The sequence below is a fragment of the Oreochromis niloticus genome, linkage group LG2 (assembly GCF_001858045.2).
Source record: "Oreochromis niloticus isolate F11D_XX linkage group LG2, O_niloticus_UMD_NMBU, whole genome shotgun sequence".
Lineage (NCBI taxonomy): Eukaryota > Metazoa > Chordata > Actinopteri > Cichliformes > Cichlidae > Oreochromis > Oreochromis niloticus.
This window is the reverse complement of record NC_031966.2, coordinates 24,915,837-24,942,236: the sequence shown is the minus strand read 5'-3', so window position 1 is coordinate 24,942,236 and position 26,400 is coordinate 24,915,837. Positions and strand designations below refer to the sequence as shown.

The 26,400-nt window shown below is 40.5% G+C and overlaps 2 protein-coding genes across 3 annotated transcripts in view; both read right to left on the bottom strand.

Annotated features, from left to right (window-relative positions):
• Positions 1-4,790: 4,790 nt before the first annotated feature.
• LOC102075817 (hemicentin-1) overlaps positions 4,791-26,400 on the bottom strand; it is a 34,277-nt gene continuing 12,667 nt past the window's right edge. Inside the window, exons 5-6 of the mRNA XM_019366606.2 lie at positions 8,650-8,907; positions 4,791-4,864 (exon numbers count right to left, since the gene is read on the bottom strand). Of these exons, the coding sequence (XP_019222151.1) occupies positions 4,806-4,864; positions 8,650-8,907 (317 nt within the window). The 3' untranslated portion in view covers positions 4,791-4,805. The remainder of the gene's footprint in view (positions 4,865-8,649; positions 8,908-26,400) is intronic.
• LOC109204804 (uncharacterized) lies at positions 20,360-23,191 on the bottom strand. Of its 2 annotated transcripts, XM_019366671.2 has the most exons (5): positions 22,835-23,191; positions 21,830-22,087; positions 21,625-21,729; positions 21,395-21,508; positions 20,360-20,960 (listed from the first exon to the last, which is right to left on the bottom strand). In XM_019366671.2, the coding sequence occupies exons 1-5, from the start codon at positions 22,881-22,883 to the stop codon at positions 20,845-20,847; spliced, it is 642 nt and encodes a 213-aa protein (XP_019222216.1). In that variant the 5' UTR covers positions 22,884-23,191; the 3' UTR covers positions 20,360-20,844. The 2 variants fall into 2 exon arrangements, with proteins under 2 accessions (XP_019222216.1, XP_019222221.1); XM_019366676.2 differs by lacking the exon at positions 21,625-21,729 and having other exon boundaries at positions 22,835-23,188.

Here is a 26,400-nt window from a genome sequence, read left to right as displayed (position 1 = left end):
ATCGTACAGTTTGAGCAGAAGCTGAATAACGCGACTGAAAAAATCGCACAGTATATGCCCAGCATAATGAATTTCGCTAAATCCAGAACTTATCTATGCGCAACAGTAACACCTCTGTAAAGCCCTAGCAGGAAACCTCATCTCTCTTCATACTGAAGATATCCCTTGTTCCCTAAAACAATCTGTGATCAAAATGACAAAAAAGCTTACCAACGTGATCAATTTCAAGAACAATTTACTGAACAACTAAATTAATGCTCTTGTTTTAATGCTGTCAAAGGTTTCACATCACTGTATGATGCAGGACCTGCTGGCCTACTGCTGGAAATGCAGTAAACAAACACGCACATGCACACAACACACACAGACAGACAGACAGAGAGAGAGAGACATATCGTCTCTCAATCCATTTATGTCTTTCTCTCAAACACACTCATACATCACGTATCCAAAGCCTGGATATTTTGGTTTCAAATGTGTTCATATTTCATATGTTCTGTTGTGTTTTCTTCTGTTGTTGAAGTTTTCAGTGTTGTTGCAGTTTGCATAATAAATGTCCCCATTGATTATCAGATGTTGATTATTTCACACACAAATTCTTGGGGCTCCCTGGTACTGACACGGCTCCATTAAACTGGCATTTCAAGGGTTAAAATCCTGAAAATAATTTAACGTTTGATCATTTGGAAAAGGACTTAAGCTTATTAAGTGATTTATGGAAAAAAGCAAAAAGATATATTGTTATATGAGAATTTCATGGCAGATGTGCATTTTTGTACAGGAAGGTGTGCAAAGGTCACAAGGGTTAAAAACTGAACACTGAAGTACTAATAGAATAACGACTAGCTCAGTATTTATTATTATTATTATTATTTTAATTTTGTATTTAATTATTATTACTTACATGGCACCCTCTACTGCAGGGGTAGGGAACTCCAGGCCTCGTGAGCCGGTGTCCTGCACACCTGTATCAAATGATTAGTTCACTACCAGGGCTCTGGAGAACTTCAAGACATGTTGAAGAGGTAATTTAGCAATTTGAATCAGCTGTGTTGGATCAAGGACACATCTAAAACTTGCAGGACACCGGCCCTCGAGGCTTGGAGTTCCCTACCCCTGCTCTAGTGTTAAAGAATTAAACAGCTTTTTAGACTTTATTAACAGTCAGTTGAATCGTAGTTCCCTTCCTATTATTTACTTTCTACACTTTCCACACTTTCACAGTATTAGAGAAGCCCACCAGTAATGGCTGTCCATACCAAATTGTATTTATATATATGGGACTGATTTTTGTAGTAATATATCATAAAAATAAGAACAATATTTCCTTTATAATCAGAAGGAATTTTGGAAATTACAAACATGAAGCAATTTGTCAGCTTATTTGTTCTGAATTCTTTACAACTTTTCTTCTATGTGACATCTTCACAGTGGGTGGGTAGGTTTGAAATATCTAATCAGTTCATCACTGTCATGTAGTGCTGTGTGGCAGGCAGGATTGGACCCAAACGCAGGACTCACAACATGAGTTGGAGCGGTTCTTAGGGCTGACTGGTTATTACTGCTGGTTTGTGCCAAACTTTGCAGACCAGCCCCTTAACTGACCTCTTCCGGGTGCACCAGATCTGTTCTGGTGATGGAGCATTGCAATACAGCATTCGAGCAGGCAAAGAAGCCTCTCTCTGGGGAACCCCTGCTCAACACTCTTAACGTTTCCCTCATTTTTCATGCAGACATCGGACAGAGGTCTGGTTTCCATTTTGATCCAGGAGGTAAAGGGATCAACCACACTGTATTCTACATCAGCTGGAAATTGTGAGAGCAAGAGGCCAGGTGCATTACAACCTGTATAGGCTCCATCACATGAACAATGCCAACGCCCAAATCACCCATTGGCATTTGGCTCTCTAGCATTTTAAGTTCAATGTGAGCAATAAGCCAGGGTGCACATGGTCATGACTGATTTCCTCTCTCACTTGCGGGGGGAGGATTAGGGTAGGCTGGATGGCTTATTTACAGAACAAGATCAAAAGTTAATTAAATAATTGACTATAATAATTATCAATGAAAAAACATGGACAGTGTATATCTCAACTGACTGATATTTACTGATTTTATCTATTTGTAACGTGGTGCCTCAGGCTCATAATAAATTGACTCATTTCACATTAGGCTCTTCTGTGTTACATTGTTTTCGAAGAGCACAATTTTCATTATAATCAATGTTAAATGAAAAATGTAGGAAATAATTTATATAATATAACAATCAATTAACCATTTATTAACCAAATTAGGTACATTTTAGGTGTTTTATTTTTAAATAGATTTCTTTTCTTTTTTTTACAAACGATTGTGTCTCTGTGTTGAAAAATAGTTACGCATCCACAGCGCATTTTCTTGTTAGTAACCGTAATAGCATTGTAACGATAGAAATAGTAATTCATTAGATAATTACAGAAAAAAATAAAAATAAATATTAATTAGCCACATCATACAACAGCTATATCGGCCGCAATTATAGTTGCAGTCAGTCACAGTTACAGCAAATGGTACATCGAAACGTAAGGGGCACCGTTTGTAAAGTGAAACATGCTGAAATTAATGGCAACATTTTTCCACATTTAGCTCAAAACCTTACAAAAACATGTTTTTTCGAGTCATTTTTTACAACATTTAGTAAAATATTTGTAACTTTTCATTTTTAAAACCCAATTTTAAATGTCAAATCTAAATGTTAAATCTAAATATTATATTTTAATCTAAATGTTTAATGTTAAATCTAAATATTATATTTAAATCTAAATGTTTAATGTTAAATCTAAATGTTACAGGAAACTAAATATTTAGCTAATTTATTGCAAATTTATTGTACGGATCAACGGAAATACCAAAATATAAGCTTTATGAAAACCTCCGGTGCAAAAGTGTGCCGGTAGTGGTCAGATTGGCCATCCAAAGGTTCAGCAGTAGTGGACTCTCAGCAGCTGCAGTCTCCACTTCACAATCGCTGCAGCACATGTCCAGCTAAATCGCTAGACATGCTCGTAGGCAAAAAGTGAAGCAGCTCATGGCGGTGAGAAGTGAGGGGGAGAGCAGACATAATCTGACCCCACTTTTGCATCCCTAACACTAACTCTAACTTTCTCTTCATAATGCTCAACCTGAGCTGTCCTTCTCATATACTCATTTTTAGTTCTGTCCATCCTGGTTACTCCCAGAGGAAATTGAAACATCTTCAGCTCTGAAACCTTTAGCTCTGCGCTTTTTTACAGTGCCACACTCCCTAAACCATACTTCATAGCAGGTCTCACCATCTCATAAAGCTTCCCTTTCACTCTTGCTGCTATCCTTCTGTAACATATCACCCCAGACACTCATCTACACCCACTTCACCCTGTCACCACTCTTTTCCTCACCTCCTCTCTTCCTAACCTATTTTTTGTCATTTAAATTCATGCACTCTCACTATTCTTGTTGCATTTTTTACCTTTTCACCCATCTCCCTGACATCCACACACATGCATTATGTCTTGTTTCTAATGAATTTCACTCTTATGCTCTCAAGAGCATATCTCCACCACTTCAGACTCCATTTCACTATGTCTGTCTCACCAATCTGGATTTAATTATTAGTTTTTATTAATCTTTGGCTCTCGTCTACAGTGTCTCTTTGTCCTGTCTTCATCTGCTCCCCCTTGGCTGGTCGCGACAGATGGACGCCCCTCTCTAGGCCTTGTTCTGCTGGAGGTTTCGTCCTGTTAAAAGGGGTCACTCTGTCACAAAGCACTTGAACAGGGGTCATATCATTTCTTTGTATTACTGTAGGGTTTTTACCATACAATATAATGTGGACTGAGGCAACTTTTGTTGTGATGTGGTGCTATATAAATAAATAACACTGAATTGAATTGAATTCCACCTGCTTAATACTCTCACCACAGATTCCAGTGTCATCTGCAACCCTCGTAGTCCACAGACATTCTTGCCCGACTTCATCTATCAACCAATCTATCACCACTACAAGCATGGAGGGGTTCAATCCCCACCTCAAACCCATCTTTCAGTCCTACTGCATACAACAGAACTTCCTTGCTGTCCTCATAAATGTCCCGCACCACCCTTACATATTCTCTGCCACTTTGGACTTTCTCTTTCACTTTCTCTACTTGATAATAAGGGTGAGTAGGCACAATAACACTCACCCCAGGAGCTAGAGGCTGGCCGAGAAAGACCAGAATACCAGGGTCATCTGCAGTGCAAGAGTACTCAAGACCCAAGGCACAGGTCTTGATGACAAATACGTGTCCACCACAGCAGAGGGAAGAGGGATGCCCAGATGAAGCACTCACGGCTAAAGGGTGAGAACATTAGAGAACCAGAGGCAGAGAACCTACCCCACCATAAGTTGACCCTCCCACCATGAGTCAAGAAAAGAGTCCCAACCATACGAGAACTGCCCGACACCTGGCAGCCCCTCCCCCATGCTAAAGGGGTTAAATACCCCAGACCGCAAACCCCAAAGGAGGAGGTCAACAGAATACCCAGTAGTCACACCCTGGAATCAAGTTCCCCCATCCTGGGGAGCAGTAGGGAGGGCCCTCGTTGACCATGTCCCACAGGGGAGACAAGAGAGAAACTGTTTGGTGAGCAACATCATGTCATCAGTGAGAGTGGTGCATGTGCCCTAAATTCACTGAATTGCCTCAATAGAAACCATCTGTGCTTTCAAGGAAAAAAGAACAGACAGAACAGACAGAACTGTTCATATTCTCTACATTTTTCTACCTTCAATAGATGTATTTTCATCACTTGATCAAGTGTTCCCTTAGTGGCGTTCTGCACCGCAAAGAACTGAAGTAGTCTCCTATTGTAAAAAAAAGAGGAAAAAAGTACAAAATAACTGTAAAAGCCTATTTTCACAATTGTTGTCAGGAATTCTCACAACAGCTGACTTTTAACACTGTTAAAACCAGTGAAAACAAACATGAGAAAGTCATGCAGGTTCAGTATAAGCAAATGCCCAGATAAAACTAAATAAAACATCATGCTCATGTCACAAGATGTGGCTTCCATGGTAGTATATAGTGTATGCAAATATCGAAAGTTTCTTCATGCTCTGCTGAACAACCACTGCATGTTTTTGACAAAGAATAATAACAACCATAGAATCATTTATAGAAACACAAGTCATGATCACAGAACATTCCACGCAAAACATAACTTGAACAGGCAAATTATCAATAAAGTAAACATTTTTTAACCACTTGTCCTGACAACCCAAGAAAGTGAACATTATTGCCACAAACTGTCACCTTCAAGCATGAGCTGAGAGTAGCTATGTGTCTCTCCTGTGCCTCCACCCAGACCCCCCACACCATTGTTGTCAGGTGTGCTAGGCTATGCAAAAAAGGGTGGAGTTGGCTTAGGTTTTTCATTATTCAACTTGTTGCTTGTGAAACCTCCAATGGTCAATGTGCTGTGGTTGATAAGTCACTAAAAATCCTCCATTAACATGTTCTCTCCATCTTTTCTCCATTTTGTTCATGTACAGGTGGTGTGGAGCACCCACAATTTTGTTGTACATGTACAATGACAATAAAGGGCTATTCTATTCAATTTTATTGCACTACAAACTTTTCAAAAACATTTAAAGGAAACAAAGAAAACAAAATGAGTACAATACTATTCCTTTAAAAGCAGATGTCTTATTAGAGGTTTGCACACTCTGAGTGCTTCTCATTTCATTTTAAGACCTGAACATTGAAGGCATAAAACCAAGACAATTATTGTAAATCTCTCACTTAATGGCTCCCTCCAGTGATACATATTAATAATGCTGCTGTAACATTTGTTCTTGGCCAGTTAAAGCTTTGTCTGACCATGTTCAGTTTAATGTGATTTTATTGACTGCAGTTTTCATTGGACCTCTCAAAGCAATTTATCCACAAAGATCAGGCCCTAAAGGTATTAGAGAAACCCAACAGAAACAGCTCTTGATATGAAATTGTGTTTTAGGGTATTTTACACTTGCTGTAATAATAATTATGATCATTATCCACACTTTCTTGTACTGACCTATTTAACAGGTAACAGTTTTACAGTGGTCATATAAGTTTGAAATCTATTGCAGTTTCTGACCTCATCACAGTATCAGTCCATGTATCCATTTAAAAACAAAGGTTTTGAGATGTTTTGTTTACAAAATTGCTGGTTGAATTTTCAAAACATGGCAAAGCAAGTAGACAGATCTTCTTATAAGCAGAAGCTCTGAAACTGTACAACTTGATCAAATATGAACAGTCACATTGTGCTATTGTTTCGCACTCTAAACATCATGCTTCCTGTGTCACAGTGGCCGTATAGCAGGCAGGTTAAGACCCAAAGATAGAAGTTAAACTCAGCTTTATTATTAAACAAACAAAAACTAAAATACATAATAGTAAATAATCCAATCAATGTGGAAACTGGAATTATTGAACTAGGCTCACATGGTGGGATAAATGGATCGCAGGGCACACAGCATGAGGGACACTGCTTAGAGCAGGGGTGGCCAACTCCAGGCTTCAAGGGCCAGTGTCCTGCAGGTTTTAGATGTGTCCTTGATCCAACACAGCTGACTTAAATGGCTAAATGACCTCCTCAACATGTCTTGAAATTCTCCAGAGGCCTGAATTAACTAATCATTTGATTCATGTGTGTTCACACGGAGTGATATCTAAAACCTGCAGGACACCAGCCCTTGAGGCGTGGGGTTGGACAACCCTGGCCAAGAGGAAGAACACAACAAAAAACAAAATTAGACTCAGACCATATATGAACATACATAGATATTTAGCATAATAAACTTTATTTACAACACAATATTTTGATATAGGATTTTTACACTATTTTGTATACTCTATTTACACATTTATTTATTGTCAATAGCCTGGCAAACTTTAGAGACTCCGGCCATGTTTTTTAAACTTCCTTTTCGTTAGCTTGAAGTACAAATAAGCTGTGAAGGTGGTGAATACATGTTGTCCCAGATGATCGATGCAGGACAGAATATTATCAGTGCTGTTAATTCCAAGCACTTGTAAACAGTCTGACAATCCTTGAATACAATTTAGTACAAACAGCAGTTTCTGGTCGGTTGAGTATTTTTTTAGTATGTATTATGTGAAAATGAATGTGAGAAATGAAAAGACTACTTACAATCACAACATTTGTTATATCAGTTTCCACTGAAAAAAATGCAGAAAAAACTCAGAGCTTCCCATGGGAATACAGTTTATGTTGCTAAAAATTAAAACATGATTAGTGAATAAAAACAATAGATAAATGTCATTCTAAATGCTATTTTCACAACCACAGAAAGATGAAAGGTAGCACTATGCACTGCAAGAAGTAGAACTCATTTCAGCCATCAGAACAGAGTTTCTGGATATTCCTTCATTTGTGGGACAGCAGGGGCTGTCAACCCTGGCTGATTAGGTCCCACACCCGCTTTCACACCTTGGCGCATGTGATTAGAGGATCACCAGGGGGTCCTTTGTCCCTCCTTGGGGGGATACTCCCACTGGGTTTAAATCTGGGACTCTCGGCCATTTGACCTTAGAACTGAAGAAGCTTCTCGGATGAGAGGTGAAACGTCTTCAAGCAACTTAAAGAAGTCCAGACGCTTTTCTTTGCAAACTCCTTTGACTACGATGACCTGGATGACTGAGAACCTTCACAGACAGCAGGGGCTTCCACTTTTTCAATTTTCTTTTTCTTCCAAGCAAAGTAGATGAAAATCCCAATTAAGAAGAAAATTGCCAAGACTGCTCTCAAACCAAATATAAGCAAGGAGTTATCTGTCCAAAGACACAAAAATCTCGTTAGGGTTCACTTGTTCTTCGGTGTAGAGGGAGTCATTTTATAGAGTAAGTGATATTACTGGCGGATTGAATCCTTACCCAGAGCAGTGTCAGAGACTGTTATAGGGCCTCTGGTTGTGTGCACCCCCACCCCCCTTACTTTAGTAATCCGGGTCACAAGTGACCAGTCGGTTTTAACAGCTCTTAAATTAACATAAGAAACATTTTTCACCACGAAATTCAGTTCAGTCGGTGGGTTTATGGGTCGTTCAGTGGTCATTCAGTGGGCCATTCAGCGGGTTGTTCAGTAGGTCATAAAAGTGGATCTTTCATATTGTCATTCATTGGACAATTCAGGGGGTCAGAGGACAAACGGGGTGTGTGTGTGTGGTTGTGTGTGTGTGTGTGTGTGTGTGTGTGTGTGTGTGAGTGTGAATTCCCATTCATTTCACTTTTGACCGGGAACACCACAGATGAAACAAAGTTGATTAAAACACTCAAAATTCAACAAAAGAAGTGGTCATCACTTTTATATGTTCAAGTGCATAGTGTGGACGATGTCATAAGAGGCAATCGGATGTAAAACACAATAATTATGAGTTTTTAAATTTGTAAATTGGTCAGATTTGACCCGAAAACGACAGGAAGGTTTACATAGGGTATTTTTGGCTTCAAGCAGCCACTTTGTCATGTGTGTCCCATCAGATAATGTGCAGTTAATGACAATGAATCCTGAAGAAACAAATAATTTATGACAAATGTAAAGATCATAACTCTTAAGATATTTTTATATCATGTTCTTACTCACCACAAGTAGATATCCTCTCTTCTTTGGAGAGATTGCTGACGTTGTTTTTGACTGAGCAGATCAGATTTCCTGAGACGTGCTGTTTCAGAGTGATGATGTTGCTCTCATTGCTTCCAGGAAGGATCTCAGCATCTGTCAGTGTGCGTCCATGCAGAGTCCAGCTGTACTGAGGACTGTCCCCTCCCTCAGAGGAGCAGGACACCCTCATCTCTCCCTGGGACAGACACTCAGAGACCAGCAGGACAGAGGACACAGGAGCTGAGAGAAACACACACACATGAGTTTAGATTTTAAATCAGAATCTCTGTCATTTTTATAGTCTCTAAAAAGAAACAGGGAAAGAACAAAATACATGTACTTGATATTTTGTGATATATTATTTAGTTTGCCAACAGAACAGTTCTGTTCTGTTCATTCTTAATAGAATCTAAGGAAGAGCAAAGTAGCCACAAAATACTTCCATCTCTCCTCACTGTTCAGTGTGTGCTGATACAGTCTTCAGCTATCTGAGTGACTCCTTACACGTGATAAGTGTAAACAGTAATTATCCACAAACAACAGTCTAAATTATACCCCCCAAAAATTTACCCTTAATATCAAAATTCAGGCAAGTGTACGTCAAAGTAAAACTTATAATGACGTATATTATTTTTATTTATTTTAAGTATAGCTCAATCTTTAAGCTGCAGAGCGTAACACTAAGGGTGACATCAAAATCGATTCAGTGACCACACTTGATACCACAACTGCTGCACGTTTCAAACAATTAAATACAGCTCTCCACAAGAGACTCCTAATAGCATCACCTACACCAACATAGCTTCTGTTTGTTTTGTTTTTTTCTCTATTCATCCTCTGTCAACTCAGCAGGCAGCTTTCAGACAAACTCTTCTACTCTACCAAGATGTAAACAGACACAACCTACACTGACCATGTTTCCTGTAAGTGCTCAGAACGTGTGAACACTGACCAGGCAGCATGTGACTACAATAGAGCTGCAAAGAGAGACAAAAGAAACAAGTTGCCTATCAATTTAATGATAATAAAACTTTCAAACCAATTCTGTAATTTTACTTTTTGAAATGTGTTCGGTAGCTGTGAGTAAAGGTGTCATGTTATGTTTCACCATAAAAAGAGAGATCACTGTCACTGCACACAGAAAGAAGTGAAACACAAAAAGGGTCACCATTCAAACCACAAGTATGCATGCAGCTTTTATCACACAGAGTCTCTCAATAAGTCTTGGTTTTCTGCTCCTGCTTTATGTTTAAAATGTAGACTGATGAGCACAGGCCGTAGAACACTTTTTTAATGTTTTATTTGTTTGCTTTTCATTTTTAATAAAAATAGTTTAGGCAATGTGGGCGTGTTTAAACTATTACATTGAAAAGAAATGCTGAATTAAGAAGGCAGGTCACAGAGTAAGTCAGGTCATGTCCGCAGTTCTTATCACTTACTTTTTCCTTTCCCTCACATCATCTTAAGTAACAAATACAATGCATCGCATTATTACATTAAGCTAGTCAGGTAAGTTCAGTTAAACTAATATTTAGATGTTCTTTAGTGTTGTTGTCAGATCTGTGTTTTACTCACAGACTTATATAAACTTTTGCATATAATTTATTTACTTTGACTGATACAAACAGATCCAGAAAAAATATGTTTGTTTTAAGTAAATATTTAAATTCTTTTTGTTTTTGTTTTGCTTTGTTCTGAAGCAACTGTGGACCACCAACTGATGGGCAGCAGCTCAGAAATATTTAGATACCAGATGTTAAAGGATCAATTAAAAGTATTTGTGAGAGATACAGATATTGACGGGGTCGGGTTATGTTAAAAAGTATAAATTGTTATACTCTGTTCATTGGTTCAAAGGTACCCCACACTTTTTTTGCTTATTTGTTCTGGTGTATTTTTCATTTGAACTGTTATTCTGCCAGAGTACTCATATTTACAAGACGGCATTGAATGCCTCATGGGTGTGTCAGGAAAACTCTTGTGTACGTATGTTCCTTGAAGGGGTTTTGGAGTCGTTCTTTTTCCACCGCAGCAAAGGGCTAGAAGTTGAAGAGAAGCTGCTATATGTTTTTGTCATTTATCTGATTGTGAAATAAAGCACATGCAGTGAGAAAGCAACTCCCGGAGTCATCCCTGCCTTGAAGCTGCAACATATCATGGCGAGCCAGCCAGGAGGAAGGTTCGAAGAACTACCAGCGCGTGAGTGAAGCAGAGGCCTGGTTAGCGTCATTAGCAGCTAACGTTAGCGCTACCGCACCGCTGAAGAAAAACCTTTCTCCAAGCACCGGACCTGAAATCTGACGGACTAAAGACAAGCTTGTGAGTACCCACAATGGAGGTAGAAGCCCTACGAGATAAGATCACCGCCACACTCTGCCAGCTAAGTCGTGATCAGCTCATAGAAGTGGGTTATAATGTGAAAGGCTTTGCTACACCGCTAGATGAGCCCACAAAAGACACTTCCAGACGCCACCTGATGAAAGTTATAGAACATAAACTGGACGAGGTGGAAAACAGTTATACACAAGACGATGCTGTACAGTTTGTGAAAGAACTTTTATTGTTTTTGGGCGAATATAAAGCTAAAGACAATGCGGCCGAGAGTGATTTTTCCCGCCCTTCAGACGGAAGAGACAAGTATGACGAGCTGCAGGAAGAAATTAGAGCGATAGGGCAGAAACTCAAGATGGCAGACGCTGCCCTGAGCCTCGGCCAGAACCTGCCGTCTTCTAAAGTACCAGAGGTGACTATTCGCAGGGAGTTTCGCATCTGTGGCCAAATAGGGGAGGGAGGGCAGCGCGATCGGCTGTCCTATACCAACCTGCTGCATCAGATGGAAAATGGACTCCGCAAAGGCCACAGTGAGTCAGAAGTTATTGAAGCAGTGATAAGAGCTATCAATCCGGGTCTCAAACTGCGTGATATGCTTGAAATAAAGACTGATTTGACACTCACACAGTTAAAGACAATATTGAAAGGACATTACAGAGAAGATGACACATCTGATTTGTACCAAAAACTGATAAATATTTCTCAAGATCCAAAAGAGTCAGCTCAAGACTTTTTATTCAGAGCCATTGAGCTTAAAGATCGCCTCCTGTACGCATCCAAGGACAAAGAAGCAGAACACTACAGTCGGGACCTGGTAAAAAGGAAGTTTTTGAGATCAGTGGGTACTGGGCTACAAAATGACAACATAAAGTTCCAGATTAAAGCCCTTTTTTTATTATTATTATTATTGAATCTTTATTTTGAACATGTTAAAAAAGTACAACAACATAGAATTCAAAGAGACAAATAAACAAAGCAAAACAAAAGGAAAACGAGCAACCACAACTACAAATAACTTTCATGTTCAAAAAGGAGCAGGAAGAAGCATAAGCTTATTTAATCCCACCCCTTTTCCACTATGTAGTAATGAATAGACTACAGAAATACCTCCTTGCAATTACATTATATGTTATGTGTATTTTTTTTTTTTTTTATTAATTTATATATATATATATATATATATATATATATATATATCTATGTTTCTATCTATCCATACCTACGTATATACACATACACACATATACACATTTTCAATAACCCCAGTAACACCTCAAAGGATACACAACCTACAGATATATATACCCATACCAACATACCCGTGCACCCGCGCACACATGAAAATATTGGACAAGAACACCCTATCAACTCTCTACCTCCTCCCTGTACCCTGTAAAAACCATATCCTTAAACCGCTTTTTAAACTGCACCATGCTCGGACATTGCTTCATATCTTTACTTAGTCTGTTCCACAGCTTCACTCCACACACAGAGATGCAAAAACTTTTTAATGTTGTGCGGATATAAGGATGTTTTAAAATTAATTCCCCCCTCAAATTGTATCCCCGTTCCCTTTTAGAAAACAGTTTTAGAATATTGTCAGGAAGCAGGTTATTTATTGCTTTATACATAATTTGTGCAGTGAGAAAATGAACCAGATCTGTGAATTTTAGAATTTTTGATTTTAAGAATAGTGGATTTGTATGATCTCTGTAACCAGTTTTATGGATTATCCTTATGGCCCTTTTTTGTAATATAAAGATTGATGATAGCGAACATTGGTAAGTATTGGCCTTCTTGACAACCCAGATGTGACTGATGAAATGCTGATTGAGAAACTAAATGAAGCTGCCAGTCTCGAGACAGAAAGACTGAACAAGTTAAAGAGGAACAATACAAAACCACCAAGGATCAATGAGCTACATACTAGGGATGAACCACGCAGCAGCTCACAGATCCCCGCCACCAAGGAAGATAAGAAGAATCATCCTCCACCCGAAATGCATGACCTAGTGAAAGAGCTGAGGAACGAGGTTGCAGGGGTAAGGCAGATGGTTCTTGCCTCCCTGAACGCTGGCAAGTCGCAGGCTACAAAGAGGACATCAGATGCTGCCGCGGACACCCGGAGGAAGAAAGGCTGCAGGACCTGCCAGAGCAACGGAGAGGGAGACAACTGCACCCACTGCTTTAAGTGTGGCCAGCCCGGCCACATCTCCAGAGGATGCCGAGCTCCACTTCAGCTGCAGGGAAACGCCAGAGGGCCACTGCCACGGGACCAGCAGTGACCCCACCACCACATCAGGAGTCCCGCCGCTGCGGTTGCTGCCACCAGAGAGAGTCGGTCAGCACCCCACTCCAGAGGTGTGCAGGCTGCTCATCTGTCAGTTACTGTTCCAAAGCCTGTCAGGGACAACACTGGCACCATCACAAACATGTATGTAAAGCGGTGAGGCTAGTTGAACAACATTTGAGTGAAAGAGAGAAAAAGGGGTGGTTGTCATACATGGGATATTCTGACCTCCTATCAGATAAGCAAGGACAAAAACTTGTGAAACTGATTGGTAGGCGGAAAATGGTGAGATGCACTTTTGATAATATACCAGTCACTGCATTGTGGGACACGGGTGCACAGGCTACAGTAATAAATGAGAGCTGGAGAGTTGAGCACTTACCTCACACCACTATCAGGGGGATAGATGAACTCTTAGGATCAGAACCATTAAATGGGCTTGCAGCTAATCAGACAGAGATACCATTTATGGGGTGGGTCCCTGTAGAGTTTAGACTGACTGGGGTGGAGACAGCCAGCTCTAGCCTCCTAGTGCCTGTATTGGTCTCTAGTGACCCAAATGTAGCTCAGGATCCTATTATTGGATATAATGTGATAGAGGAAGTCATCAACGAGCAACTTAAACAACAGGGCTCTAAAAACAGTGACTGTGCTGCAAACATTGTGAGTAGTGCTTTTGGTATTGACACCGGATCTGCTAAGACTTTTATCCAGTTGATAGAGACACATCGAACAGCCGCGGAAGAGATCCAAGTCAAGACAGGGCGGAGTAAAGTTGTCTTAGGCCCTAGTGAAGCTACTACCATTCGCTGTCGCACACGCATACAGGCTGACGAGGACACTGTAATGTTATTTTGTCCTGTTCTAAACCCCAGCCTGCCTGAGGGGCTTCATTTGCAGGAAGTACTGTTTAAAGTAAAAAGGGGCAACTCAGCCATGGTCCCAGTATCTGTCACAAACACCACATGCCATAATATTACTGTAGATTCGCGTGTTGTCCTGGGGCACATTGAGGGCGTAAAAGCAATATACCCAGCTGCCCTAAAACCTGTAGAAACGCCAACTAAAACAGCAGACGATGCAGGTATTGAAGTCCCATTAGCCCCCACAGGTGAGACAAGGGGTGTTTGGGATCCTCCTGTAGTTCTAGACCATCTAACGAGCGGGCAACAGGTGGCGGTGAGGATGATGCTCAGGGAGGAATGTAAAGCTTTTGCCAAAGATGAAAATGAGGTAGGCTGCATTCCTAGCCTTCGGATGCACATCACTCTCAACGACCAAACACCAGTTCAAAAGACTTACAATAGTGTGCCTAAACCTCTGCATCAGGAAGTAAAAGCTTACCTGCAGGACTTGATCAATAGGGGGTGGGTCACAAAATCCAAGTCGCCTTATTCGTCACCGATAGTCTGTGTTAGGAAAAAGTCCGGTGACCTCAGACTTTGTGTGGATTATCGAGAACTTAATCGCAAATCGGTGCCTGACAGACATCCGATTCCTAGGATACAAGACATGTTGGACAGCCTTACTGGTAGCTCCTGGTTTACAGTACTAGACCAGGGAAAGGCTTATCATCAAGGATTCCTAGACGAAGACAGTCAGCCACTCACTGCATTCATCACCCCCTGGGGTTTATACCAGTGGGTTAGAATCCCGTTCGGACTCAGCTCCGCCCCAGCAGAGTTTCAGAGGAGCATGGAGGAGTGCCTTTGGGGTCTGCGTGATGATATCTGTCTACCGTACCTTGATGACAATTTGGTCCACAGTAAATCTTTTGAGGACCATGTTGAGCATGTAAGAGCCGTGCTACAAAGGTATCAGAAACATGGGGTCAAACTTACTGCTAAGAAATGTGAACTGTTCAAGCCTAAGGTCAGGTTTTTGGGTAGAGTGGTGTCAAAAGATGGCCATAGTATGGATCCAGCAGAGGTGGCCTCCGTGATGTCACTTAAAGAGAAACACCCTAGTACAGTGGGGGAAGTGAGACAGATTTTGGGCTTCCTATCTTATTATAGAGCCTATATACAGGACTTTTCATGCATCGCCAAACCTTTGTATGAACTGCTAGCAGTCCAAACAAATGCTAAAAGTAGCCCACAAGACTTAAAAACACAGAACAAGAGCAGGAAGGAAAAAAACAAACAGGCTAAAGGACAGTTGCCTTCATCAGCCCCTGTGAAATGGACAGAGTCGCACCATCAGGTTTTGTCTTACTTAGTCAATAAGCTGGCCAGTCCTCCGATCCTAGGCTACCCTGACCTAGACCAACCATTTGTGCTTCATACTGATGCTTCCCAAGCAGGGTTAGGAGCAGTGCTCTACCAGCGCAGTAATGGCAAGTTAAGGGTTATAGCTTATGGATCTAGAACATTAACCCCACCAGAAAAAAATTACCACATGCATGCTGGCAAACTGGAGTTTTTAGCTCTCAAATGGGCTGTCTGTGAGCGCTTCAGAGATTATTTGCTGCATGCGCCATCTTTTGTGGTTTATACAGATAATAATCCACTCACCTATGTGTTAACGACAGCAAAGTTGAATGCATCAGGTCAGCGTTGGGTGGCTGAGCTCGCAGATTTCAACTTTACAATAAAATACAGGCCAGGAAAAACAAATGCAGATGCAGATTTTTTATCCAGGATGCCCCTCGATTTTGAGGACTATATGAACTGCTGTACACAAACGGTTAGCCAGGACGTGGTTGCAGCCTCACAGCAGGGCATATTAGTGCAGCAAACAGAAGCTCTGATGTTTAACGCTGTCTCCTTCCACACTCTTCAGCATCAAACACAAGCAGAGGAACTGTTGGACATGATTCAGCCAATACCGAGAGAGGAAATCTGTGCAGCACAGCGGCAAGACCCCGTGATAGGTAAAATGTATGAGTCTGTAAGGCAAAACAAGAGGCCCACCACACAGGAAATTAAGACTGAGAGCACTGAGTTTAAAGCATTGGCTAGAGAGTGGAGCAAACTAAAAATCAGAGAGGATGGAACTATGTTCAGAGAGACTCGACACAAAAAACAACTAGTTCTCCCCTCAGTTTACCACCCACTAGTGCTCAAAGAACTACACAAACAGATGGGTCACTTGGGATCAGAAAGGACCCTAAATTTAATTCGGGATCGTTTCTTTTGGCCCAAGATGCAAAGAGACATTGAACACTTTGTCAGTAATGTTTGTGAGTGTCTCAAACAGAGGAAGCCAAACAGGCAGGCACGGGCACCTATGTTAAGCATAGAGACCACTCACCCATTTCAGTTGGTTTCAGTTGACTTTTTGCACCTAGAGGAATGCAAGGGGGGGTGTGAATACATACTTGTAGTTATGGACCACTACACCCGCTTCGCTCAGGCCTACGCAACTACAAATAAGTCAGCAAAGACTGTAGCAGAAAAACTATTCAATGACTATTGTCTCAGGTTTGGTTTTCCAGAAAAATTACACCACGATTTGGGGCGAGAGTTTGAGAATAGACTATTGCACCATTTAAAAGAACTGGCTGGTGTTAAAGGGTCACACACTACTCCTTATCACCCCCAAGGAAATGGGCAGACTGAAAGATTCAACAGGACCCTGCTCTCTATGTTAAGAACACTAACAGAGGAACAGAAAAGAGACTGGAAAAGCCACCTCCATAAAGTGGTACATGCCTACAATTGTACTGTTAATGAGGCCACTGGCTATCCTCCTTTTCTCCTAATGTTTGGTAGGTCACCACGTTTACCGGTCGACCTTCTCTTTGGCATTGAGCAGGAGGACAGTTCAGGCTCCTACCAGGACTATGTTGACAGATGGAGAAGGAGAATGGCTGAGGCTTACATGGTCGCCTCCAAAAATGCAGCTAAGTCGGCTGATCGAGGTAAAAAGCAATACAACAAAAGTGTGCATGGTCCATCACTTCAACTAGGGAGTCGTGTCCTTGTTAGAAATGTTGTGGAGAGGGGTGGACCAGGTAAAATCCGCTCCTATTGGGAAGACAACATCTACATCATTAAAAGACAAAAGGGGCAGGACAGTCCTGTGTTTGAGTTAGAGCCAGAGAATGGTAAAGGCAGGACAAGGATTTTGCACAGGAATATGTTGTTGCCTTGCGATTTCCTTCCACTCCAAGCAGATAAGGAGGCAACTGTAACTAGTACTAAAACGAGGAAAAGACATTATAACAAACGGAAACAAACATGCATGACTCAGACACAAGTGGGGAGTGAGGAGGAGGAGGACACAGATGAGTTTTCTGATGCAGTTTTCACCTGGCCTTATCCTGTGCCTCAGTGTTCACCTACATTGGACCCCACAGCAGCAGAGTTTATGCCACTAAGGGACGGGGGTGAGCCAGATGAGTTTCCTCACCTGTCAGGAGATGACCAGGGGGGCCCCAGCCAAACTGATGAGGAGAAGATGGACAATATGGAACCAGAGGATGTGGCTATTGTGGGTGCAGGGGAGGTGGACAGCAGCTCTGATGTCGAAGAGGCTTTGGAAACAGACCAGCCAAGTCCATACCCAAAGAGAGAAAGGAGGAGACCACAGACTTTGACCTATAGTAAACTTGGACAACCAAGTCTTGAAGAAAGAATAGTGGCCACCAAATGTGTGAATATTCAAGGTTACTGGCGACCTTGGTAAAAGAGGAAGATATAATGTTTACACTTTGTACCCCTATTTCAAATGGTAACAAATGTACCTATGTTGATTGTAATATTGTGACACATGGATTGCAGGCCGAACATGTGTATGAGTAAAGGGAAGATGCTTAGTCTTCAGATGAGATGTCGACAACGTTAATGCCCTTACAGGAGAGTACAAATAGCATGGTAATTTGATAGATCGAATGTTGGACTAAAAAAAAAAAAAGCTATACTGATTATAGCAGGAGTATACACATCTACAGTGCACGGTAGTTTGGGTAACTTTTAAAAAAATGAGGTAATGTAACCTGGTAAATAGTCCATGCCATTCTATTGTTCTCTATGTATTGTTGAAAGGTACATTTATGTCGGGACGACATTTCTCGAGTGGGGGAGAGTGTGAGAGATACAGATATTGACGGGGTCGGGTTATGTTAAAAAGTATAAATTGTTATACTCTGTTCATTGGTTCAAAGGTACCCCACACTTTTTTTGCTTATTTGTTCTGGTGTATTTTTCATTTGAACTGTTATTCTGCCAGAGTACTCATATTTACAAGACGGCATTGAATGCCTCATGGGTGTGTCAGGAAAACTCTTGTGTACGTATGTTCCTTGAAGGGGTTTTGGAGTCGTTCTTTTTCCACCGCAGCAAAGGGCTAGAAGTTGAAGAGAAGCTGCTATATGTTTTTGTCATTTATCTGATTGTGAAATAAAGCACATGCAGTGAGAAAGCAACTCCCGGAGTCATCCCTGCCTTGAAGCTGCAACATATTCACTGGGAGAAACAATACAGTTTTTCTTAATATGATAAAAACTGAGCTCTCTTTATTCCCAACAATACAAATTTAGGATCAACTGAAAATACCACGTTGGAATATTAAAAGTCATGATTCGCTGTGTGGCAGGCAGAATAAACACCCAAAAGCAGGACTCAAAAGACGGAGGAACGAACGTAAAGAGGCAGCTTTATTGTGCTGTACAAACTCAGGTGTCAAAACGCAGGGAAACAGAACATATAAACTGGGACGGACGGAGTAATCTAAGTAATCAGGAAATGGGAGACAGAAGGGAAACACAGCCTGTACTAATTACACAGACGAGACAGGGAACAGAGGTTGAACATAGAGCAGAATTGTCAAAATAAAACAGGAAGTACACAACAGACATAGAGACCCACACTAGATACTGAACAGAGAGAACACTGAGTACAGGGACAGGAGTGATATGAGATTCGACTGACTGGGGAACAAGACAAACACGAGGACCGAACTAAACCTACACTAAACATGGCGGCACCAGAACAAAACCTAAAAACTAGAATTAACAGAGCAAATGGACTAGAGTGCTTAAACAGAAACCAAAACACTAGTGATCATAAACCATGAAGTCACAGATTAATAACATTAATAATAAAACAAATCCAAACTCTGGGTCACAGTCATGGTTTGGCCTCCCCAAAACTTGCAAGTCACCATTATTGAAGCAGCGTGAGATCATCTTGACAGAACAGCAGAAATCACAGCCAACATCCAAAGAAGAGCGTCAAATGTCCTTGAAGAAACCTGGAGAACTATTCCTGAAAGCTACTTAAAGAAATTACAAGAAAGTTTACCTAACAGAGTTCAGACTGTGTTGAAGAACAAAGGTGGTCATATCTGATATTAAGCTGCTAGAATTGTACAAAAAAAGAGACAGAGAGAACGGGGGAGGGATTCAATAAAGATTTTTCAATCCAGAGTATATTATTTGATATATTGTACAAATGCACAAATGTTACAGTGTAGCTGTACATAAGGAAAAATATATCAAAGCCTGTATTTTCACATAACAGAAGAAGCTTTATTTACTTTGTGATATTTTTATAAAGTTCTCTTTAAGAACACTATTTACACATTAATTCCTAAAATCTATATGCTCTATATCAGGTTAACAGTTTAATTTTTATCCAATATATAAATGTGCCACAGATGTTTTCTGATGACAAGCAGAAAAAAGGAGAGACTCCGCCACTCTAACCATGCTGACTTTCTTTATGTCTAGTTTTTCACCTTCAGCTTCAACATGACTGTAGAAGCAGAGTTAAGCTGTGTAAATTTTATTTTGAGTTTATGTATTTTGTTGATATTTGAATTGAGACTGAGCTTGTAATACAGTGTCAAAGATCTTCTTACCTAAAGGGTTATGTGGTAAACTGGCTCTGAGCTAATTGAAAATACAATTAAGTTGACAAGATGCTGATCATGTAACTTTCCTAAATGACAGAATATAATCAATATTGTTATTATTATCTCTATAATAAACAGTCAAATCTGACAGTCTGACATTCAAATACTGTCAGGTTTTATTGTGTAATGTTTCTTGAGGTGACATATGTTATGAATTAATGTTACATAAATTTGAACTAAACTGTTGTAAACATACCACAGCAGATTTGATGATTCATACATGAACATGCTTTTCAGCATACTTTGACACTTTTACTCTCTCACGGTTGCTGTCACAAACACACGGCTGCAGCTCTACAGCTGCCAGCCACACACATCACCACCAACAGCAATGACAACAGTTAGAACACAGACTTTAAGCTGGTGAAGGGTGATTGCGGATGCTGTTCAGGTGCTCCCTCTCCTGCAGTGACACCGCTTACCACGGCCCACCACAACCGTACTTAAATAAGTTAACAACAGAACCATTTTGTACAATACAGTGAAAATAAGATAAATTAATAAATCAATAAGTGTGATCCTTGATGGTTTATATTTGTCTGATGGGAAATCACATTAACTGAAAGACCTCTAGGCATCTTGGCATCACCTCCTCCCTCCATGGACCTTGAATGATGCAGTCTATGTAAAAGTAGTGACCGCTTAAATTACCGTACGTTTTTTGGATGTTAGCATACACAAAACCATCTCCTGTTGTTTCAGTCTGGCAAGTTCATTTTGAAGACTTGATTAACTGCAGCTCTGCTATTTTCTCCCTTTGCTTCACCTGCCACAACACCAACATCAGCATAGACTTCTTGGCCATCTCCATTCTCTGCAGAGCAGCAAATAGAGTCAGTGAATGATTAAAGGAATATTTTCACGTTCTATGAAACTTAACGCTGTTTGCTAAGAGTCAAAAAAATGTCACTGTCAGAAAAAGTTAGTTTTACCACAAAGATGCTGATAATGTAAAATGATTCGCATTTTACATAAATAAATAAATAAAACATGACTTTTAACGTTCTTTTGTGAGCTTTAAGCTTTACAAAGCCGGGCAAAATTGCTTTCCAAGACTTTGTGTTAAAGGTAGCTGGTTAACAATACTTGCATATTTAACTAACACATAACAGATATCAATAAACTCTTAGCAAGAATTAAAAAAAAAAACATTTTAAAAGTGCTCAATTATTCTGTATATCTTCTTAAAAAATGCAAAAAAAAGAGCGATCTGAGTAATAGGAAAAAGAAAAAAAAGATGTTTGTTACCGTTTTGTTTTAAGCGTTTGTCGTTTTGCTTTTTCTCTGAGCAGATGATCGCTGCACTCACAGCTATGAAAATTACCAGAGCTGAGAGGCCACCACCAATCAATGACATGTTGCCTGTTTCAAAGATAAAAGACAACGAAAGATGAAAAAACTGATTTCATTGGATCTAGTTAGTTTTCACTTACTAATCCACCATGATTCATCACTGATGGCAGTTTCTTTTTCCTTACCCACAGAACATTGCGCTGGTTCAGTACACACAGTGTTATTAGTTTTATGCACACACTCTGATATCTGTGTCCCGCTGACTGAAGTGCAGTTAATGAAAATAAAGCCTATGAGCAAAAACACCCACATAATTCGTTAAAGATGTACAAAGTGAGCATATCAATTGCTGAGCGATTATCAGATATTATTTACAAAGACCTCACTCACCACAAGTAGATATCCTCTCTTTATTGAAGACATTACTGATGTTGTTCCTGACTGAGCAGGCCAGATATCCTGACACGTGCTGTTTCAGAGTGATGATGTTACTCTCATTATTTCCAGAAAAGAGCTCAGCATCTGTCAGTGTGCGCCCATCCAGAGTCCAGCTGTACTGAGGACTGTCCCCTCCCTCAGAGGAGCAGGACACCCTCATCTCTCCCTGGGACAGACACTCAGAGACCAGCAGGACAGAGGACACAGAAGCTGAGAGAAACACACAGATCAATTCTCATACTATGACAGGATTTTGGTCAGTCTTTATAGTCTCCAATGAATAACTGGGAAAGCAAAACAATATATGTATCTGAAAATTGTCCACAGGAACTTGTGGATTTTAGTTTGTAGTCCCTGCAGGAAGGACTGTGGTTACATTTTCTGATGATTGTCTGTTTAAGTCCAAACAATTCAAAGCTTTATTTTTGTGAACAGATACGTATTATACAGGTCTGTGACTGAAACATAGTTTGGGGTAAGTTAGCAGCTCTAGTTTCCTTGTGCAGATATTTATCAAGATGAAAATTTACAAAACATAGCTGGAAAATTGCAATTTTTCAAATGACAAAATGAATGTCTGAATTGTATTTAGCTGCTGTTGCTTTTAGACTCTGCTGCTGTGCATGTTGCCTTACTGTCACACCATCATCAAATGTTTTAAGTAGCCTGTACTTTTCTACAAGAAAAAAAGTAAAAATGTCTTGTGTGAAATAGAACAGTTGTTTAATGAGGTAATCTGTCACAGTTGTATTTACTTATATGTGTTTACTGCATATTCAATGATCTCAGAATGGCATGTTAATGTTTAAAGAAAAGCAGGCCAAGCAAGCTGGAAAAATTTGTCTTTTGTTGTTGTTTTTGTTCCAAACTTATTTTATGGACTGTACTAGATTCCGTGGCTGCAAAACATCTTATTGTTATAAGATTAAGTATTAATGAAGAAGTTTTGTAGCTCACCATGAGAAACTCCGAACAACATCAACAACAGTCCAGCTACAGCTTCCATGTCTGCTCAGTGTTCAGCCTGTGTTGATCCAGTCTGCAGCTTTCAAAGTTTTTTCCTCGAAAAAACAGGCGTGTGTGTGCTGGTCTGAACAGGCTCCAGTGTGCCCTGTTAGCGATTAGCCTCAGAGGAGAATTCGTGAAAACTTTGGTGTCAGGTTTCATTGATGTTGTACTTAACAACTTCTTTTCTTTTTTTTTCCTTTTTATTTGCCCCGCAAATTACAAATAAATATGGACATATGGGGGGAAAAGATTGCTGAATTATTTATAAAGGTTTTATTTTCACTTCATATCACTGGTTGCACTGGATTACTTTTTGATAATCAATACATTTTTAAATAGTGTGACTTTATTTCTGCACTGAGGTAACATGGTTACGCAACTTATTTATAACTGACTGCATTCATGTTATGTTTTCGCTTTCTGTTCATGACATCGAAAATACTTGTTTGAAACCAAAAGTATTTTATGTTCAATATCATAAGTACTTTTATTAGTATTATTATTATCATTATTATTATTATTAGGAGTAGTAGTAGTACTAGTAGTATCCATATTTTGCTTCTAAGTTACAAAAAAGAAAGGTTCAAACTCCATAGCAGTTGGTGGCAGTAATGTACCATGGGGCATATGTGGGTAGCATGGTGCCTGGGTGGGCAGGTCCCATGCTGTACTATATACAGGGAGTGCAGAATTATTAGGCAAGTTGTATTTTTGAGGAATAATTTTATTATTGAACAACAACCATGTTTTCAATGAACCCAAAAAACACATTAATATCAAAGCTGAATGTTTTTGGAAGTAGTTTTTAGTTTGTTTTTAGTTTTAGCTATTTTAGGGGGATATCTGTGTGTGCAGGTGACTATTACTGTGCATAATTATTAGGCAACTTAACAAAAAACAAATATATACCCATTTCAATTATTTATTTTTACCAGTGAAACCAATATAACATCTCCACATTCACAAATATACATTTTTGACATTCAAAAACAAAACAAAAACAAATCGGCGACCAATATAGCCACCTTTCTTTGCAAGGACACTCAAAAGCCTGCCATCCATGGATTCTGTCAGTGTTTTGATCTGTTCACCATCAACATTGCGTGCAGCAGCAACCACAGCCTCCCAGACACTGTTCAGAGAGGTGTACTGTTTTCCCTCCTTGTAAATCTCACATTTGATGATGGACCACAGGTTCTCAATGGGGTTCAGATCAGGTGAACAAGGAGGCCATGTCATTAGTTTTTCTTCTTTTATACCCTTTCTTGCCAGCCACGCTGTGGAGTACTTGGACGCGTGTGATGGAGCATTGTCCTGCATGAAAATCATGTTTTTCTTGAAGGATGCAGACTTCTTCCTGTACCACTGCTTGAAGAAGGTGTCTTCCAGAAACTGGCAGTAGGACTGGGAGTTGAGCTTGACTCCATCCTCAAGCCGAAAAGGCCCCACAAGCTCATCTTTGATGATACCAGCCCAAACCAGTACTCCACCTCCACCTTGCTGGCGTCTGAGTCGGACTGGAGCTCTCTGCCCTTTACCAATCCAGCCACGGGCCCATCCATCTGGCCCATCAAGACTCACTCTCATTTCATCAGTCCATAAAACCTTAGAAAAATCAGTCTTGAGATATTTCTTGGCCCAGTCTTGACGTTCCAGCTTGTGTGTCTTGTTCAGTGGTGGTCGTCTTTCAGCCTTTCTTACTTTGGCCATGTCTCTGAGTATTGCACACCTTGTGCTTTTGGGCACTCCAGTGATGTTGCAGCTCTGAAATATGGCCAAACTGGTGGCAAGTGGCATCTTGGCAGCTGCACACTTGACTTTTCTCAGTTCATGGGCAGTTATTTTGCACCTTGGTTTTTCCACATGCTTCTTGCGACCCTGTTGACTATTTTGAATGAAACGCTTGATTGTTCGATGATCACCCTTCAGAAGCTTTGCAATTTTAAGACTGCTGCATCCCTCTGCAAGATATCTCACTATTTTTGACTTTTCTGAGCCTGTCAAGTCCTTCTTTTGACCCATTTTGCCAAAGGAAAGGAAGTTGCCTAATAATTATGCACACCTGATACAGGGTGTTGATGTCATTAGACCTCACCCCTTCTCATTACAGAGATGCACATCACCTAATATGCTTAATGGGCTTTCAAGCCTATACAGCTTGGAGTAAGACAACATGCATGAAGAGGATGATGTGGACAAAATACTCCTTTGCCTAATAATTCTGCACTCCCTGTATTAGTGTGAAATGTGGGGCACATCTGAGGGCCTCATGTAGGGCAGCCCACACTTAGGCCATGTCCACCCTAATACGTTTTCGTTTGAAAACGCATCTTTTTCTCTCCGTTTTGGCCTTCCGTCCAAACTGAGATGGCGTTTTCGGTCAAGGAAAACAGAGCGTTTTGAAAACGCTCTCCAAAGCGGATACATTTTAAAACGCCGTTTTCACAGTGTGGACAGCAAACCCGGAGCCTTTTCGAAAACGATGACACATTTTAGTCATGTGATCTAGTCATGTGACCAGCAGTTCTTTTGTTTGTGCTCAATTTTGATAGCCCTACTGTCATACTACTATAAGCCCACAATTGGCCCCACTGTGGAACCCTCTCTGCTTAGTATGGGCAGCCCACACTACGTGCTGCCCAACTGGGGCCTATATTTCTTCATAATTCAGGAAAAAAATGCTGAATTAGTTCAAGTTTTGCTTCTGTGTGTGACAGATACTGTAAGGCCCATAGCAACCCTACAGACTCCATCACAAACACAGTTTTCCTCTTTACACACACTGTGCACGCAAACACTCTCTTATTATTCCTTCTGTTTTCTGAGCGCTGCAGACCTGCAGAGAGAGACAGAGCAGACTCTCCTGACTCTGATAACTTCTCCAGCTGGGTGTCAAAGAAACCCTTTATAAATCATCCAACGAGTCAAAAGAAAGCAGCAGGACTCCACACCATGTCTGAGGACCAAGGTGGACCCAAATGCAGCGCTCTCAGAAGTTCAGCAGCTTTGTTTAGAGGTATTGAGTTCACAGGAATAAAACAGATTATTTCTCCATCAGAAACCAGGCAAACAGGTAAGCCCACAGATTTTCCTTTCCACATCATTCAAACAGTCTCGCCAACCTTTCCACGCCAGGATCTCTTTCCAAAGGTGGAAACTGTGAGTACCCAAGCACAGGTGGCAAACACAAAACAAGTAAACTAAGCATGAGGAGCTGAACTACACTATAACATGGTTAGTGCAACAATATGGGTTGCTATGACTAGCAGACAACAAAAAATTGAGGAGTGAGGAGTTGGTCAGCAAACTGGACTTGGTTTCTAAATATTTCTGAGGTGTTGTCCATAAGTTGAATGTCTACAGTGCTTCCCAAAGTTCTATGACACTGACCTCCCTCCTGTCTGTCATCACAATTTTAACAACTTGAAATTGTTTCCATTTGTCCTTTTTCCTCCGATTTTTTTAAGGACGCACTGCACAATGGTGACAGAGTGAATAGCACCTTTGCTTCACAG